The 19,282-nt window shown below is 54.8% G+C and overlaps 1 protein-coding gene across 12 annotated transcripts in view; it reads right to left on the bottom strand.

Moving 5' to 3' along the window:
- The window catches only part of PNPLA7 (patatin like phospholipase domain containing 7), an 83,218-nt gene that overhangs the window by 63,025 nt on the left and 911 nt on the right, over positions 1-19,282 (bottom strand). For 2 of the 12 annotated variants that reach the window (XM_069579656.1, XM_069579657.1), the window contains exons 1-10: positions 18,637-18,721; positions 17,785-17,816; positions 16,228-16,299; positions 15,985-16,072; positions 15,507-15,586; positions 14,125-14,216; positions 13,639-13,779; positions 12,212-12,371; positions 10,376-10,448; positions 10,135-10,221 (exon numbers count right to left, since the gene is read on the bottom strand). In XM_069579656.1, coding sequence (XP_069435757.1) covers positions 10,135-10,221; positions 10,376-10,448; positions 12,212-12,255 — 204 coding nt within the window. In that variant the 5' untranslated portion in view covers positions 12,256-12,371; positions 13,639-13,779; positions 14,125-14,216; ... (3 more) ...; positions 17,785-17,816; positions 18,637-18,721. Of the gene's footprint in view, positions 1-10,134; positions 10,222-10,375; positions 10,449-12,211; positions 12,372-13,638; positions 13,780-14,124; positions 14,217-15,506; positions 15,587-15,984; positions 16,073-16,227; positions 16,300-17,784; positions 17,817-18,599; positions 18,743-19,055; positions 19,153-19,183; positions 19,216-19,282 lie in introns of those variants that run through there. The other 10 variants (XM_069579645.1, XM_069579646.1, XM_069579648.1 and 7 more) reach the window with 10 other exon arrangements.

The raw sequence follows: 19,282 nt of genomic DNA, 5'->3' as shown, positions 1-19,282 counted from the left end.
CGCGGCCAGGAGACCCCCGGAGAAACAGGAGTGGACACCCCCACAACCCCACCCCAGAAGCCCTGACAGACAGCAACTCTCATCAGTTCCAGAATCAGGGAAAAAAGCGTGTGTGTCTGTATCTGTGAGCATGTCTGTGTGTTTAAGGGCAGGGCGGGAAGAGAAAATGACAGCTCAACAGCTGACACTGAAAACAGCTCAAACGCACTTGTTTACTTAGGAAAACAATGCCCTCAACCTCACCGAGAAACTCTGAAAGCGCAGGTGCGACAGCTGCAGGGGTGTGCACAGGCCTGGCACACACCTACACGCCTACAAATGCTCTCTCTGGCCCTGGCCACCAGAGCAAACAATCACAAAAGCTTGTCAGCCAACAACGAGGAGACCAAAGGGCAGCGAGCGGACAACGGAACGGCAACAACACGCCTCCACGGAGGGATGCATGCCGGTGCCCCCCACACAGCAGGGCGCTGCAGAACCGCGCAGGGTGCGACACCGCGGACGAGCCGGCCACAGCAGGCGCGCCACACGTTGCAGAATATCAGAGGAAAGGCAGAAGAGCAGCTGCCTCCTCAGAAAGGGGGGAGGGCAGCGGGGTGGCACCAGGAGCCCACGGCCAGCCTGAGTGACAGGGCCATTGCTGCCTCACCCGGCTCACAGCTGACACGGCTGCTTCCTGCCTGCTTTCCTGTCTATCTGAAATATTTCATAACAAGTTTGTAAAAATTACAACAATGGGGCAGGCAGGATTGTAGGGAAGTGTTCAAAAGGGACAAAACTCCAGACACACGGTACATGAGCAGCACACGCCCCACAGCTCACGTGCACCGGCTGCGCGGCCAGGTCAGGCGTGGACTTCCCTCTCACATAGCCGGACTGCTGCTAACACGGCAGGCCCAGCCCCGAGAGATGGAAACAAATGAGCAGAGACGAGACACTCAGAGGAGCCAGAGGTGACACAGGGCGCAAAGGAGATCTCGTCTTACTTCATCCATAAAAAATACTGAGAGGAAAGAAAGCTCTCGAAATAAAGAATGTGACTGGAGAAAAGGGAGCCCTCCCACACTGCTGGTGGGAGTGTAAATGTGCAGCCACTATGGAGAACCGTACGGAGGTTCCTTAGAAAACTAAGAATAGAGCTGCCACGTGACCCAGCAATCCCACTCTTGGCCAAAGATCCGGAGATAACTCTGGTTAGCAAAGATATACACAGCCCAGTGCTCACAGCGGCACTGTGCGCGACAGCCGAGACACGGGGAGCCTGACTGTCCATCAGCAGATGAACGGCTACAGGAGACGCGGTGTGTGGCGTGTCCGCACACACACACACAGAATGCCACTCAGTCACAAGAAAACACAAAACACTGCCATTAGCAGCAACACAGCTGAACCAGAGACGACCATACTAGGTTCAGTGAGTCAGCGGGACAGACAAGCACCGCACGGCATCACCTACGCGTGAAACCAAATGCCACAGGCGGGCTCAGTCACAAACAGAAACGGACTCAGACACAGAGAACAGCTTACAGCTACCAAAGGGAAGAGGCGGAGGGCTAGGGCCAGGGGTTAATATATGCACACTACTATATTTAAAATGCCACAGAATGATTGCTTGTTTCCAAAGCAAACCATTCAACATCCCAGTAATCCACGTCTATACCCAACCACTGATGCCAAAGAAGACCTTCTAGAACACACACCAAAAAAAAAAAAAAAAAAAGATTTCCTTTTCGTCATAGAGGACTGGAATGCAAAAGTAGGAAGTCAAGATATACCTGGAATAACAGGCAAGTTTGGCCTTGGAGTACAAAATGAAGCAGGGCAAAGGTTAATAAGTTTGATCAGGAGAACACACTGGTCATAACAAATCCTTTCCCAACAACCTAAGAGATGACCCTACACACGGACATCACCAGATGGTCAAGACTGAAATCAGACTGATTACATTCTCTGCAGCTGAAGATGGAGAAGCTGTATACAGTCAGTCAGCAAAAACAAGACTGGGAGATGACTGTGGCTCAGATCATGAGCTCCTTATTACAAAATCCAGGCTTAAACTGAAAAGAGTAGGGAAAATCATTAGCATTCAGGTATGATCTAAATCAAATCCCTATGACTATACAGTGGAGGTGACGAATAGATTCAAGGAGTTGGATCTGGCAGACTGAGTGCCTGAAGGACTATGGGGAGGTTCGTGAGATTGTCCATCCTAAAGGAGATCAGTCCTGGGTGTTCACTGGAAGGACTGATGTTGAAGCCGAAACTCCACTACTTTGGCCACCTGATGCAAAGAGCTGACTCATTTAAAAAGACCCTGATGCTGGGAAAAATTGAGGGCAGGAGGAGAAGGGGACGACAGAGGGTGAGATGGTTGGATGGCATCACCAACTCAATGGACATGAGTTTGAGCAAGCTCTGGGAGTTGGTGCTAAGACAGGGAGGCCTGGCATGCTGCAGTCCATGGGGTCGCAAAGAGTAGGACATGACTGAGCAACCGAACTGAACTGAACAGGAGGCAGTGACCAAAACCATTCCAAATAAAAAGAAATGCAAGAAGGCAAAGTGGCTGTCTGAGGAGAGTATACAAACAACTAAGAAAAGAAAAGAATCGAAAGGCAAGGGAGAAAGGGAAAGATGTACCCAACTGGAGGCAGAGTTCCAAAGAATAGTAAGGAGAGATAAGAAAGCCTTCCTCAGTGATCAATGCAAAGAAATAGAGGAAAACAATAGAATGGGAAACACTAGAGATCTCTTCATGAAAATTAGAGATACCAGGAGAACATTTCACGCAAAGATGGGCACAATAAACGAGAGAGACAGTAGGGACCCAAAAGAAGCAGGAAAGATTACGAAAAGGTGGCACGAATACACAGAAGAACTATAAAAAAAAAAAGAGCCTCAATGACCCAGGTGAACAGTGGCGTGGTCTCACCTAGAGCTGGACACCATGGAGTGTGAGGTCAAGTGGGCCTGAGGCAGCACCTCTATGAACAAAGCTGCTGGAGGTGATGGAACTCCAGCTGAGCTATTTCAAGTTCTAAAGGATGGTGCTGTGAAAGTGCTGCACTCAATACGCCAGCAAGTTTGGAAAACTCAACAGTGGCCACAGGACTGGAAAAGGTCAGTTTTCATTTCAATCCCAGAGAAGGGCAATGCCAAAGAATGCTCAAACCACCTTGCAGTTGAGCTCATTTCACATGCTAACAAAATTATGCTCAAAGTTCTTCACGCCAGGCCTCAGCAGTATATGCTTCAAGCCAGGCTTCAGCAGTATATGAACTGAGGACTTCTAGACGTTCAAGCTGGGTTTCGAAGGCAGAGGAACCAGAGATTAAGTTGCCAACATTTGCGGGATAATGGAGAAAGCAAGAAAGTTCCAGAAGAACATCTACTTCTTCTTCATTGACTATGCTAAGGCCTTTGACTGTGTGGATCACAACAAACTGTGGAAAATTCTTAGAGAGACAGTAATACCAGACCACCATACCTGCCTCCTGAGAAACCTGTATGCAGGTCAAAAAGCAACAGTTAGAACCAAAGATGGAACAATGGACTGGTTCCTAATTAGGACAGAAGTATCTCAAGGCTATACACTGTCACCCTGCTTATTTAACTTATATGTAGAGTACATCATTCAAAATGCTAGACTGCAAGAACCAAAAGCTGGATTCAGGATTTCTGGGAGAATTATCAATAACCTCAGATATGCAGATGATAGCACTCTTAACGACAGAAAGTAAAGAGATACTAAAGAGCCTCTTGATGAGAGTGAAAGAGGAGAGTGAAAAAGCTGGCTTAAAACCCAACGCTCAGAACCCTAAGATCACGGCATTTGGTTCCATCACTTCGCGGTAAACAGATGGGCGAAAAGCGGAAGCAGTGGCAGATCTTATCTTCTTGGGCTTTTCCCAGATCACTGCAGACAGTGACTGCGGCCGTGAGATTAAAAGACGCTTGCTCCTTGGAAGAAAGGCAGAGAGACAGCACTTTGCCAACAAAAGCCCGTCTAGTCAAAGCTATGGTTCTCCAGCAGTCACGTATGAGTGTGACAGTTGAACCGTACAGATGGCTGAGCACCAAAACATTGATGCTTTTGAACTGTGGTGCTGGAGAAGACTCTTGAGAGTCCCTTGGACTCCAGGGAGATCAAACCAGTCAATCCTAAAGAAAATCAACCCTGAATATTCACTGGAAGGACTGATGCTGAAGCTGAAGCTCCAATACTTTGGCCACGTGATGCAAAGAGCCAACTCACTGGAAAAGACCCTGATGCTGGGAATGATTGAGGGCAAGAGGAGAAGGGGGAGGCAGAGGATGAAATGGTTGGATGGCATCACCGACTCAATGGACATGAATTTGAGCAAATTTCGGGAGATAGCAGAGGGTAGAGGATCCTGGCGTGCTGCAGCTCATGGGATCACAAACAATTGGACATGACTTAGCAACTGAACAACATATTTAAAATAGGTAACCAACAAGGACCTACTCTATAGCACAGAGAAGTACATTCAATACCCTGTAATAAACCATTATGGAAAAGAATCTGAAAAAAAAAATACGTATCGCTGAATCAGTTTGCTGTATATGTGAAATTAAATCAACACTATAAGTCAATTAGACTTCTATAATAGAAAATGATGACAGAAATTAAAATCTCAATGGAAGATCTGGAAAGTAAGGTTAACAAAATCTCCTTAAAAGTACAATAGAAAGATAAAGGGAGTGCAGAATAAAGACAATTCTAGGTCTGTGAGGTTTCAAAACCCACCCTCCCTGCACACTTCTCAGGAAGCAACAGAGGGTCTGCTCCACCTGAACAGGCAGCTCAGGAGAGGAGGCGGGAGCCCTGCCCAGGAAGGAAGGAGCCCTTCCCTGGGGCGGGGGCTGGGCCGAGTGCCCCAGAAGTTCACAGGGGACAGAGCCTGCGGACCCGGAGGTCGCTCCCCGACTCACGGACTCCTGGACAGGGGCAGCAGCGCACGCCACGCACAGAAAACTAAGCGACCGCAGTGAGGCAACTGTCAACTCCAGGGGAACGAAACAGAACTTCACCTCCAGGCTCTGCAGGCTCAGCTGCCAACCACGCCCACAGGTGCGACAGAGGAGCAGGGCGGTGAGGCAGGCAGGACATTTCCTGCAGCGGGAAGTCAGAGCAAAATCGAGACCGAAGAGTCGTACAGCAGCAAGAGCCGCAGCTGCGCCCAGGGGACTCAAAGAGCTGGAGGCGGCCTTTCTTGGGAGAGGGTGGCGGAGTGGATAGCTGCACTTCACAAAACATCAGCAACATTGTTAAATTTGTTCAGGTTATTTTGATAAGAACAAATAAAAAGAATTTTAAGTCACAAATGCACATTTGGTGAGGGGAAAATGATGTCCAATTTAACTCAGTACAGATGTGTTTTTTCCAAACATCCCCCCTCCCCGCTCTCTGCCCCGGGGGCACTGTGTGGACAGGACAGCAGCCCGCGGGGGCCCCGGGCCGAGGGGACCCAGCGCCTGGGAGACAGGAGCCTGGCCCTGCTCTCAGCACACAGCCTGCGGAGCTGCCACAGAGGGTGCTCAGCCCAGAAGTCACAATGGGATCGGGATCAAGACCAAGAGGTAAGACATGAGCCTCCAGCGCTCCTCTCTCATTCTTATCTAGGAGCCCCCCCACATGACAGCCAGCCTGTCTAGACCTTCCAGGCCCACAGCACACCTCACAGACTCAGACACTCAAGCCCGAACCCCACAGAACCACCGTCCTATGGCCCAACTGGCACACCCGGGTGCCCTCTCCCAGCACAAGGTTCCAGGCAGGGGCTGCCCCCAGGCAGGAAGCAGGCAGGTTTGCTCAGAGTGGGTGGGGTCCCTCTCAGCCCTGGCCAAGCATGTGCTAAAGGCAGGTCAGGTCCTGGGAGCAGACGGAGACCCGGGTCCCACGCACGTCTCCCCCCCGGCCCCAAACAGCTCAACGCATGTGTACTGGTCCGATGGGCAGGCTGAGCACAGCGGACACCCCTGGAGCCTCCATCTGGAGCCTGTCACCCTCACCATGCACAGCTTAGGGCTGGGCCAGCATCACACAAGCCCCGAGACTCCCAGGCCCGCACAGAAGCAGCCCTGCCACGGTTCTGCTGAACTGCCCCAGAGACCCCTCTGTGCAGTGTCTGGGGAAACTGAAGTACAGGTTGCCTCAGTACACAGCTAAAAAGAAGAGCAAAAGATGTAACTTCCAAGGATAAGATTAAAATCAAACACACCTTTCCAGTGGCACAGGGGCACGCACCTATCAGAGCAGCCGCATACGCTGCAGGCTTGCTTCCTGTAAGTAGGCTTTGACCAGAAGAAAAGATTAAACACGCAACTCCAGTTAGCTGGGAGGAAACGGGGCACACTGAGCTGAGCCTTTGCAGCCAGTGACAGAGATAAACTAATTTTTCTATTCTATTTTTGAGCATGTTTGAAATATTCCATCATGCAAAGTTTAAAAATGATAAGCTAACATGAGATGCTATTTTTTTAACCTGTTGGAGTAGTGTACGGAAAGAGCAAATCAGCCAGGATGGCGGTGGTCCGGCCTCCCAGCCCAAGGGCCTCTCGCCCTCACGCCACGCTCTGTGACGTGGTCATGTAGCAGCTAAGACCACTGACAGCACCGCGCGCGTGTGTCATGATGCACCCACTTGGCCACCGGCCGCTTCTGTCCTGTAAACATATATAAGCTCCACCTGGAAAGCCCCTGTGGCTGCAATAATGCTACATTATGTCTCATCTCACACGCTAGTAATGCTCAAAACTCTCCAAGCCAGGCTTCAGCAATATGTGAACCGTGAACTTCCAGACGTTCAAGCTGGATTTAGAAAAGGCAGAGGAACCAGAGATCAAATTACCAATATCTGCTGGATCATCGAAAATGCAAGAGAGTTCCAGAAAAACACCTATTTCTGCTTCATTGACTATGCCAAAGCCTTTGACTGTGTGGATCACAATAAACTGGAAAATTCAGAAAGAGATGGGAATACCCGACCACCTGACCTGCCTCTTAAGAAATCTGTATGCAGGTCAGGAAGCAACAGTTAGAACTGGACATAGAACAACAGACTGGTTTCAAATAGGAAAGGGAATACGTCAAGGCTGTATATTGTCACCCTGCTTATTTAACTTATATGCAGAGTACATCATGAGAAACGCTGGGCTGGAAGAAGCACAAGCTGGAATCAAGATTGCCGGGAGAAATATCAATAACCTCAGACATGCAGATACCACCATCCTTATGGCAGAAAATGAAGAACTAAACAGCCTCTTGATGAAACTGAAAGAGGAGAGTGACAAAGTTGGCTTAAACCTCAACATTTAGAAAACGAAGATCATGGCATCTGGTCCCATCACTTCACAGCAAATAGATGGGGAAACAGTGGAAACAGCGGCTGACTTTATTTTTCTGGGCTCCAAAATCACTGCAGATGGTGACTGCAGCCATGAAATTAAAAGACGCTTACTCCTTGGAAGAAAAGTTATGACCAACCTAGACAGCATATTAAAAAGCAGAAGACATTACTTTGTCAACAAAGGTCCGTCTAGTCAAGGCTATGGTTTTTCCAATGGTCAAGTATGGATGCGAGAGTTGGACTACAAAAAAAGCTGAGCGCTGAAGAATTGATGCTTTTGAACTGTGGTGTCGGAGAAGACTCTTGAGAGTCCCTTGGACTGCGAGGAGATCCAACCAGTCCATTCTGGGTGTTCATTGTAAGGACTGATGTTGAAGGTGAAACTCCAGTATTTTGGCCCCCTGATGCAAAGAGCTGACTCATGTGAAAAGACCCTGATGCTGGGAAAGATTGAGAGCAGGAGAAGGGGTTGACAGAGGATGAGATGGTTAGATGGCATCACCGACTCAATGGACATGAGTTTGGGTAAACTCCAGGAGTTGGTGATGGGCAGGGAGGCCTGGTGTGCTGCAGTCCATGGGGTTGCAAAGAGCTGGACACGACTGAGCGACTGAACTGAACTGAGCGTGGCCCTGCCCACCAGAGTAAGACCCAGTTTTACCCACAACCAATCCCTCCCACCAGGAAGCTTTCACAAGCCTCTTAACCTCATCCACCAGAGATAAGACAGAATGAAAGCCACAGTCACAGAAGAGGTGGTGACGATGAGCAATGTGAGACCACGGGCCCCTGCGCGTCAGCAAGGCCCGGTGCGCTGCAGACCGTGAGGCATGAGCAGCCTGTGGCCCGGCGGCGGCGCCGTCAGGGGCCCCCAGCGTGGCTGAGTTCACAATGCATCAACCATACGCTCAGGCCGAGGCGCTGGACTTGGGGAAGCAGCTTTAGCAGAAGCAGGGGAGCCCCGGCAGCGGCTCTTGCGACTCTGGGACACAGGGGTGGATGCTATCATTTGTTCTGGGGATGAAATAGAACAGTTGGCATCTATAACCCCTCGCCCCTCATTGAGACAAAGGGTGTAGAACTTTTGAGACTCAGGTCCCTGCTTGTTAGCAAGGCCACCCGTGCAACTGAGAGTGGACAGCAGTCGAAGCGCCCACAGCAAGAGACATGGGTGGCTCAGAAGATTATATGGCACCCGAGGGTGTTCCTTCAGATGCCCTTTTCTGCTTTGAACAGGGCTCAAATCATCGTGCCCACCCAAAGAGCCCAAGCAGGGACTGGAGGCCCCATGCAGAGCTTGCAATCCACTGGCCACCAGCTAGTGTACAGAGAGCACTGGTCCTGGCCGACGCTGGTGCCGAGCGCAGCCTTACTCACGGCAAGCTGGAGCAGTCTCTTGGTCCCAGTGCACACACTGATGGCTTGGTGGCCAAATGATGTATATTTAGGGCAGCAGACTGTAAAGGCTGTGTCCTGCGCTGTAGATTCAGAACAATGTGCTGTAAAGGCTGTGTCCTCAGATTTACAAAAGTGTAATCATGAGGGTGGACTGTGAGCGCCACAGAAACCTCCTTCCTGAAGGGGATGGCCTGGCGCCTGTGGGGGTTTTACAAGTAATGCGAGGCCCAGGTTATATCCTGGGTGACAAGCGCTGTTTCCTGTTGCAGCCCCTACTACTGTTGCAAGATATAAACCCAAGAGTCAGTGTCATTCACCACAGGAACGCTGCAGAAGACGACTGTGCACAGACTATGAGGCGAGAGACCCTGAAGAGGTGGAATGTGAAGAAAGACCCGATTCGCCAAGATGGCGGGGCTCAGGCTCTCTCATGCCCAGGGCCTCTCACTCCTGCCCCACGGTTTGTCCGGGCACGGCTGTGCTGCGGCTGAGATCGCTTACAGCACTGCGCAGGCACGTCACGAGGCACCCACCTGGCCACAGGCCACTTCTGTCCTGTAAACATACATAAGCTCCCCCTGAAAAGCCCTTGAGGCAGCATTAAGGCCACATCACGTCCGTGTTGCGGTGTGTTGCAGCTGGGCCCCCGGGGCAACCGTGAGAAGAGGGAGCACAGTGTGTCTGCTGCCACGCCTTCTACGCCGGTCAAGAGGGAACGCACAGGCCAGCAGCTCCTCCTCACACCTTCTTCCAGCTTCCCCGCTTGCACCTTGCCCACCCCAGGTCCAGTAAACCGTGGGACACAGTGAGGCAACCAGCAAGCACCAGCTGTGAGATGCTCACTGGGGGGGAGGCGCCCTCTCGGGCCTGGCACTCCGGTGTCTGTGGCTGGAGGCAGCGCCCTCGGATCCAGTGAGTCTCCTAAGGATCTGCCCTACAGACTGGCCTTCAAACTCGGGAAACAGTGTCCACACAAGGCCGTTCATGGCTCTGATGAAGAGCACAAGAGCTGAAGAAATCACGACGGACACGTGTTAGCACAGAAGATCCAGAAAGGGCCTCTCCTGGGAAGGGGCCTTAGGGCCTGAAGACAGGAGACGTCGCCTTCATCCTGTGGCGCTTTATGCCTGTGACGCCTGGAGCCCGAGCACATGCTGCTCAGGCCAAAAACTGACCACGTAAGAGACACCAAAGCCCACAAGCCCACACCGAGCCCCCTCAGACCCTTAGTCAGAGCCGCTCCCAGGCCGCTCCAGGCACGGCCCCGCCCACTGGGGGGCCCTCCCGTCACTGGAGAGCTGGCCTGGGCGCCGAGGGACCCGCCATCTAGCGAGTGCGGGCAGACCCGGGGAGCGGAGACACTCACGGTGATGACGTCCAGGATGCTGAGGAGGCTGTGGACGCTGTCTCCAGCCAGAACCTCTTTGACTGTCACCTCAGTGCCGTCCTGCGCCTGGGAAGCAGAGGAGAGCCACCCATGGCGGGGCCAGGCTGGCCAGGCAAGCCGCCACCCACCACTGGTTGTGTGGGGCAGAGGCTGCACCCTGTCGAAGTGCGGAACGAGAGCAGGAAGACGAGGGTGACTAAGAGGAACAGGGAGGCCCAACCTGGCCTTCAGCCTTGTGTCTTGTCAGCACCAGGACGATCTGCCTGAGAGAGCTGGTGGGCCTAACTAAAAGGCTGTGGGAAAAAACGCAGTTATTCTCAGTATAAATGATGGCATTTTGACATATTTTTTCCCACTGGATTAAAGGAGAAAGGAAACCAGGCAATGCTGGTGATTTAGGATAGGAACTTGATCTCAGGGTGACCCAGAAAAATACCTTTGAACTTGTTCAAACCTGGCACAGGTCACAGTCCTGGAGCCCTTCCGTCTGGGCCAGAGGCTCTGGCCCTCTTGGGAAGGCCTGCCAGGCAGATGACACGGAGGCCCCCCCGCCACCAGAGGAGACTGGGTGAAAGCATGTCCTTTCTGATTATCCCCCCAGGTCACTCACAGACAAAGCTACACGAGACCTGTACCCCGACAACACTGTGATCTAAAAGCTGGAAGGACATGCAGGAGCCGTCCTGGGTCAGGTCCACCCAGGGCCCAACAGGTGGGAAGTTCACGTGGCCAGGGATGGGGACAACCCCATGCAGTCCAGGGTTTACTGTCTATGGTGGGAAGCCTGGGTCACCTACCACCAGGCAAATAAATCAAGTACCCAGGAGTCTTGGTCTAAAGATCCCCCCTCACCCGGCAACTCTGATTTAAGCACATAATTCAACAGAAGCAGGCAGCGAGGAGTTAGCTTCCAGCTGAATTAATACCTTAATTATTTTCTTACAGTTAAAATTATTTATAGCCTGAAACCTGAAAATAAGACAAGCACGCAGCTGATCTTACAGATCAGTGCCCACCCCCTGAGGGGCCCTCAGGCACTGGGAGTGATGTGAGCCACCATGCAGCCCCTGCGTCCGGGAGGCTGACATGCCGCGTCAAGGGCAGCTGCGGTCCAACGTGTCTTTTCCTCCGAACAACTCAAGCTTGAGATTTTGCACTCCGAAGGCCCTCAGCTTGGCCCTCCGCATTTCTCTCTGAGGTGCTCTGGCCGCCTCACCACCCATGAGGAAGGCGTGAAGGAATGTGCAGAAGACAGCTGCGCAGACTGGAGCTGGAAGGCCTTCAGTTGCCCCGGCCCTCCTGAGAGTAACCCGGGTGCTCCACTGGATTTTGCACCAGAGAAAACTAGAAAGGACAGAAGCAGCCGTAGAAAACTACCCGGAAGGGCAAAGAGCAACAGCTCCGCTTCCAGCCTGAAGACAGAAGGGGGGGCTGCCCAGCCCCACTGTGGACAGGCGCAGAGGCTCACAGCGCCGCCACGGGGAGCACGTGGAGCAGCAGCTGCTCACACAACATAGAACCGAAAGCCAGCTGCAAAGTGCCATGTTCAGGGCCGCACTACTCCACCTTCACACTTCAAAACTCCGCCAGCATCCTGGAGCTCACTCGGGAATGCTCAGCAGAAAGGCAGGGGGACGGCTTCATGACAAACTTTTCACTCCTAGTTGGAGTGTTTAGGGACCTGTTTGAATGGACCAATGGTTCAACTCAACGACAACCACTACAGGCCCTGCCACCTCAGAATATGGAAGAAGTTTTCGATGAACTCAGGACTGGCAAAATCCCAAGAGGTGGGCCAAGGAGTGGACACTTCTCATGTGAGCCAGCTGAAGGCCTTACCTCTTTGAACCACCCAAAGGACCTGGTTTTGCTGTGCAGGCTGGCCTTTAACTGTATTCAACCGCATATATTTTGCTGGAGAAATAACATATGACTCTCCTGTCTACATACAACACGTTTCGCACTAACTTTTCAGTGGAAGACTTGAGAAATGTTCAAGAGGGCAGACCACTGAGCGCCCACACAGCAGCGCCCCCGCCCCGCCAAGGGCGCTCACCGAGTCCTGGACGCGGACCTCCAGCCGCCCGTCCTGCACCACATAGATGCTGTTGTCCAGCTCCCCCGGCCGGAAGATGTACTCGCCTTCCAGAAGCTGCACAAAGACCATGTGTTTGCAAAGCTCCAGGAATAGCGGCTTCTCGAAGTGACCCAGGACCCTACAGAAAACAGAACACGTGGGACACCTTCAGGAAGTGGGGGGAGGGACAGAGGCCACTTTCCCTGCTGGCCAGACCACAGGGAGAGCTCCCAAGGGCCACAGAGCCTGCGGCACTAGCGCCTGGTTGCCAGCAGGGCAGAAGCCCGCGGTCTAGGGATCGCCATCAGCTGCTGTCCCAGGAGCTCAGAGAACTCTCAGGCAGGTCTGTAACCAAGCGCAGTGAGTGAAGAGCTGCAAAGAGGAGCTGGGGCTTCCAGGGAGAGACGGGGAGCCAGACTGTCAATCTTCCATCCAGCCGCTCACTTCCCACACTCGCTCTGCATCGTCCTGAAGGAAGAGCCTCTGAGAGGCAGACGCACATGGGAAAGGACCGGCGAGGAGGCTCTGCTCGCCACCAGGGGGCAGTGACAGCGGAGGACAGACGCTTTGCCGAGCGACGAAAGGGGCCATCACACGCGAGGCCGCTCCGGCTGCTCCACGCGTGGACGCCCGCTTTATGCTCTCTAGACAGAACGTCCTGTTTGTGGCTGATCTCACACACACCGTGCATCCGCTTTAATTGCTGAAGGGCACACTGCTGACGCTGACGCTGGGACTCCCAACACTTCGGGCCCCTGATGCGAGGAACTGACTCCCCGGAAAAGACCCTGATGCTGGGAAAGATTGAGGGCAAGAGAAGGGGACGACAGAGGATGAGATGGCTGGATGGCATCACTGACTCAATGGACCTGAGTTTGAGCAAGCTCCGGGAGTTGGTGACGGACAGGCGTGCTGCAGTCCATGGGGACGTGACTGAGCGACTGATCTGAACTGAACACTTGGCAGAAGTAAGGAACGCCCAGGCTAAAAGTCAGGGCTCAGCGCCCCCCACCCTGGGCCGTCAATCCTGGTGCTCCTTTCACGACGAGACTCCCTTCCCAGGTGCCGATGCCACACTGACTCGCCGTGTGCGTGCGGACCTGGTTTTGATTTCTTTCTGATACCCTGAAGGAATGCATCCCTACTAGTTTAACATTCTTCATTCAGACAAGATATAAAACTGTGCTGAAAACCATGCTTCTCTGGAGAAGCTCCTCAGAGCTGTCTGAGAGGCTGTCTTCCAGGTCACAGTCCTCAGTTTGGCTCAAATAAAACTCTTGACTGCTCCTGTTACAGGCTGTTTACTGACTTTTTTTTGTCGACACAACCACCGGTGGCCGCAGGGACAGGACACCTCGGAGGCCAAGCAAGCACACAGAAAGCCTCCAGGCCCACCTCTCTCTTACCGGACGTTTTTCAGCATGTACAGAACTTCTGACGGCAGGTGAGAATTCTTCACATCAAACTCTGTGAGGTCAGCCTCCAGCAGGGAGGGCGGGGGCTCCTTTGGTTGCAAGGTAGGAGATTCCTTCTTGAACCGCAGGATCCTACAGAGCAAAGAGGCACACGCCTGGAGCAGAGGCCCAGAGGGGCTCAAAAGCAGACAGCAAGGACCTCCCCTGGTGGCCCAATGGTTAGGAATCTACCTTGCAATGCAGGGGACGCGGGTTTGACCCCAGGCTGGGGAACTAAGATCCTACATGGCACAGAGCAACAAAGCCTGAGTGCCACAACCAAGACCTGATGCAGCCAGATTAAGCTATTGCATATTTTTAAAATTAAAAAATAGAGCAGAGAGCATTTAGGCTGTGAGCCCCATAGCAGGGAAGCCACAGACAGCCCACTGGGGAGGGCAGCTGGGGCCTGATGGGTCTGAAGGGCATTCCCAGTACCTCTTGGCCAAAGACAGCACCTTGGTCCTCTTCCTCATCCGCTGCCGGGGGGCAGCTGTGTTCCCCACAAGTGTGTGGGGAAGCGTGGTCACCTGCAGAATGAAAGGGGGCGGCTAAGTCTGGACTCTGAGACCTGTGGGATCCAGTTCCCAGTCTCAGGGTCGGTTCCAGCCCTCAGGACGTGGCCCCTGCAGGCCTGACACTAGCATTCCGGCCTGACCCCATCTGCTCGCCTGCCCAGGACACAGGGAACCTCCTTGGCGCTGCTGACAGGGAGGACACAGGGCCACGCGCCCAGAGAGCCGGTGCCCCGAGAGCTCCGACATCCTCGGCCCCGCGTCCCTCTCCTGGAAGGCCGGCGCCCTCCTCACACCCGTCACGCTGGTACATGCAGCCCCAGTGCCTGCACGCCCTCCCAGCCTGGACAGCTCTTTGTCCCCCTCACAGTCCAGGCCCACCAGACCGCCGCAAACAGCGCTGCCAAGGAGTACAAAGGGCCTGGCTCCTACCCAGGCGTCAGCCGACCCCCTTGGGCAGCTCCCAAGCCGTGTCTGCCCCGAGGTGCTGGCCGTGGTTGTCAGTGTCGTCACCGTGACTCCTCCTTGCCCCCAAGGGGTTCCGGCCCCACCAGACCATGTTCCTGTCTTCCTTAGACCAAATCCAGCTTGCCACCACAGAGTCCCCAGTGGGGTCATCCGTGGACAGCCCCAGGTCCAGCCACGCACGAGTGCCTTGAGACCTGCTCGCAGGTCATTCCGTGTAGCCCCACGCGAGACTGCAGCAGCCTGCACACCACGTCCCAGGGCCGTCCCCGGCAGACACGGCAGCCTGAACCAACCTCCCTCTCACAGCACTTGACCCTGAAGAGCAGGAGCCACCCAGGGACACCCATGACTCCTCGTCTGACAGTTCAAGTTCTTCTACAAAGAACACACACTAACTGTGCATCTAGAGAAAATTAACAAACAAAAGATTTTTACATGTCAGACAATGTTTCAAGCGTGCTTTTGTGGCACAGTAAACCTCTGGGAGCCTGCTGAGCCCTTTGTCCTCAGTGGATGGGAGGGGATGGGGCCCACCAGCAAAGGCTGCTCATCCCCAAGACGGCTGTGGCACTGGCAAGTGAGGCCTGGGAGTTTCCGCCTTGCAGGGCCCGGCCCCAAGTCATGGGAGGCCCACCAATCTACATCGGAGCCAGGACCTTCTGTTCGACCCACTCGGGGATGCTCCTGGGAGGGGCTTCTGCCCTCCTTCCTGGCTCATTTCCTCTCTGGGTGCTGTGCCCGCCCCAGACCTTCCCCAAGCCCCAGGGCCCTGCGTGGCCCTAGGCACAGTCTGAAGCCGACCCCTCTGAGGGAGGAGGGGCCCGCAGCGTGAGTTACCTTCCTCATGATTTTCCTGCCGTAGAACATCACCTTGTCTCTCTTCCGGAACCTGTACTGAGGACTGGGCTGCACCTGTCCTGCAAGGGGCGCCAAGGGGCTGCCTGAGCACAGGTGGGCCAGCACAGGTGCACACTGAGCTCATCCTGCCCACCCTGTGCCACACAGCATCTTGTTCTGGGCTGTGACACACCCAGGCAGAGGAAGCGGGACTTCATCTCTTCTTGCAAATGAGTCAAGAGAGGTCAGGACAGTTAAATTCCATGGGTCTCAAATGAGAGCCGAGAGAGCTCAGGACAGTTAAATTCCATGGGTCTGACGAGCTGTTGACAGGCCGGCAGTTTTCAACAAAAGCCACTATGCCTTGAGAGCTACTTGTGGGAGCTTAAAACATGGGGAAAGTCACCTGAACCTACCACCCTCTCGAGCCCTCTTCTCCCTCCCCCACTGGAGCCACAGCCTCATGCAAGATACTCACGGAATTGGCTAACCCTTCTGTACACAAAAAAGATGGTGGTGCCGATGAGGGCCAGGGCCAGGAAGACTCCAGTCACAATCCCCAGCAGCTGGGTGAGGTCACAGAGAGCGCACCCATCAGCAAGGCACCAAGACCCCCCAACCCCAAACACAGGCTGGACACAAAGGGGCCCGGGCGGCCAAGGGCGAAGGGGGCCACAGATGCTGGGGCCCGCCCGTCACCCGGGAGCAGTGAGGTGGTTACCATGGTGGACTGGGAATGCTGCCCCATCAGCTCCAGACCCCAGGACCACAGGGTGGCCAGACAGAAGCCCACCTGCGGGAGAAGCCTGCAGTCAGCAAGGGCCAGGATGGGCACAGCCCTGGCTTCTCAGGGAGCAAGAACAGAGCTGTGGGTCAGGGAAAACTGGCAGCCCTGGAGACCTCCACAACGAAGCGGACCTTCAGGAGGCAGGGGCCCGGGTCCCGCTCTGCTCTGGAGAAGGGCTACCCGCCCCCAGGACAGCTGGGCAGGGCCAGCAGCTGCGCTGCACTGACCGCAAATGCGCCGGGCATCTGAGCCCTCCATTCTCAGCCTCCCCGCTCCTCGGGATGCAAGTCCAGAGGAGCAAACCTGGCTGGCGGGGGCGTGCAAAGGCCTCCTCTCCAGTGCCCGCGCATCACAAGGAGGACCTCATGCTGCTAGCCCAAGGGCGGAAGCGCGCCCACACAGCAGCAGTGCTGAGAAACCCTAACGAGCCAGCTGGATCTTGAGAACATTAAATCCAGCACAGAACAGCAAAGGGCTCCCAGGGAGGGAGTTAACAAGGAGATTCAGAAGCCAGACCCCAGGAGAAAGACAGGGATGCAAGAGAGAACAGTGAGTGTGGAACGGTGAGTGGGCAGATGGCCTGGATCTCCTATACAGGGATGCTGGCAGGTTCCCTGCAAAGACAAGAAACCAGTCAAACAAGCAACTACGCTCCACTCCTCCCGGTACTCACATCCTTCCAAGCAGTCAGGAACAGGATGGATTGAGGGAGGGGGGCGGTGTGTGTGTGAATTCTGTCAAGCTTTTACACAAGTGCCAAGGACTAAAGCAGCTTGCCTGATCCTTCAGAGCCAGGATCACAGACAGTGCTGATGCCAGAAAACCCGAGGAGATCAATGCACTCAGAAAAGTGTTTCAAAAGCAGAATGTTACATCAAGACAGAACAAGGAAGTGATCCAAAGACTCAACCCCCTGAACTTGGCTCAGAAAGCAGAGGAAGCAGTGGGAGCTTCTGCCTCAGAGTGAGGTGCCCAGGCCCTCCTGGCCCAGGCTGTGTGCTTGGCTAGAGACCACCTCCACTGGGTGGCAGACAAGCACCCTCCTCGTAAGTGTGTCCACTGAGCTCAGCCACCCCCGGAGGCGGGGGGAGGGGAGGAGCCAGGGGGACAGTCGAGAGAGTGACCCACACCTATTCATACAGCCTCTAGTGGCTGACGTCCCCGACTTGTCAGCTTTTCACTGCTGTTTTAATGCATCTAATTTTCTGGTTTAGGAATAAAAGTCCTTGTGATGCGGCTACAGATGTTCCCCAGGAAAAAGGCCCTACCTCAAAGCAAGCAGGCTTCCTAAAAGGAAGCAGGAACTGACAAGTGTGACCTTGAGGAACAGAGGGAGGGGTTCAGTCCTGACAGGGGAAGAGAGGCCCACACGCCACTCCCGCAGGCAGCCGACTTCAAGGAGCTGCTGCAGGGCAGCTTTCTCCTTGTCCAGAAGCGGCCACACTGGGAATTTTCAGGCTGACTCTTCACTGGACTCCTCAGGTTCTGTACCTCTGGGCCAGTGTCCTCCTCTTGCTCCATGGCTAAAAAGTGAAACAAAAGAAGACAGACTGGTTCCAAGGAGGGCACAGGTTGTCCCACCTCAGGCTCACGTGCAATGCGGTACCTCCCAGCCCTTCCCTGAATTCCTGTCCACGTTAAGTTACATGTCTATTGACAGGAAAACTCTGATGAAGCACTGTGCTCTCCATGGAGAAAACAAAGGGAGCAAGCAAAGGGAGCCACCTGCCTCTCTGTAAACAGCCCTGGTGTGGCTGCCCAAGGAACCAGGAACTGCAGCCAAGCCCCGGGCTCCTCTCCCAGTCAAAGACAAGTGTGGGCATCTGGGCAAAGGCCTAGTGCAGCCGGGAGTTCCAGGACCATGGCGAGGAGGCTTAGGCTGGGCAGGGGTAGGGGTGTGTGGTCACCGCAGGCTGTGCGCCAGACCCTCCCTAGTGGGCTGGGCACAGGGTTTTCCACCCAGTGTGGTGGGCCCTGGAGGTGGGTGTGCTGGTCCCGGCTGCGGTGAACGTGAGGAGCAGCCCTGCACACCTGACCTCTCTGCCAGGAGAAGGAGCCATGTCTAGGGCCTTCACCCTGTGGCTCCCAGCTCTCTTAGAAGGGCCACAGCAAGGGAGGGTTTATCTCTTCCAAAATCCCACCCAGACAAGTCAGGGAGCAGAAGGCAGGTGCAGAGTCACCTGCATTTGCTTACTGGTCTGTGCCCTGTGGGAAACTTTTTTTTCAGACGTCTTTTCAAGGACCAGCAGCTCCTAGACCCCAGCTCTACCGCCCAGCCCTGCCCAGTCCCATCTCCCGGTGCCCACCAGGCTCAAGGGGGACAAAAGCTCAAGCCCCCAGCACCTGCCACACGACGGAAGCGCCTTCAGCTGCTCCGCTTGCTCCACAGCGTGGGGCCAGAGGGAAGGTGGTCAAGTCCAGGAGAACTGGGGAGCCGGGGGCAGCGGGGCTGAAGGCATGGAGCGGAGCGAGGGCGTGGTTAAGGGAGGGCGCAGGGTTGGAGGGTAGGGGGTAAGGGGCCGTCCGGTTGAAGGCTCTCAGGTTGGGGGGGCGTCTGGTGGAGGGGGCACTCGGTTTAGGGGCGTCGGGTTGAGGAGCACCCGGCTTGGGGGCATCGGGTTTAGGGGCGTCCAGCTGAGGGGCGTCGGGGTTGGGAGGCGTCGAGTTAAGCGGGGGTCGAGATGACGGACGTCGGGCTGGGGGCGCCGGCGGCCCTGGGGGGCAGTGTCGTCGCGGCGCGGGCTGGGGGAGACGATGGCTACCTCTCCTCACAGACTCAGACCCCTAAGCCGGCCACTTCGCGGCGCTAGGCGGCGACCCACCGGCACCGCGCGCTCCCGTCCCGCCTCCCCGAAGCCCCGCCCCCAACGTCCGCGCTCCCGATATCCACCTCCCGTCGTCCGGCGTCGCCTCGAAGCCCCGCCCCCGACGGCCGCGCTCCTGGCGCCCCACCCCGGCGAGGGATCTCCCCGCGCATTGGCCGGGCCAC

The sequence above is a fragment of the Ovis canadensis genome, chromosome 3 (genome assembly GCF_042477335.2).
Source record: "Ovis canadensis isolate MfBH-ARS-UI-01 breed Bighorn chromosome 3, ARS-UI_OviCan_v2, whole genome shotgun sequence".
NCBI classification, from domain to species: Eukaryota; Metazoa; Chordata; class Mammalia; order Artiodactyla; family Bovidae; genus Ovis; species Ovis canadensis.
The sequence above is the reverse complement of the archived record's forward strand: the minus strand, read 5'-3'. Positions and strand labels throughout refer to the sequence as shown.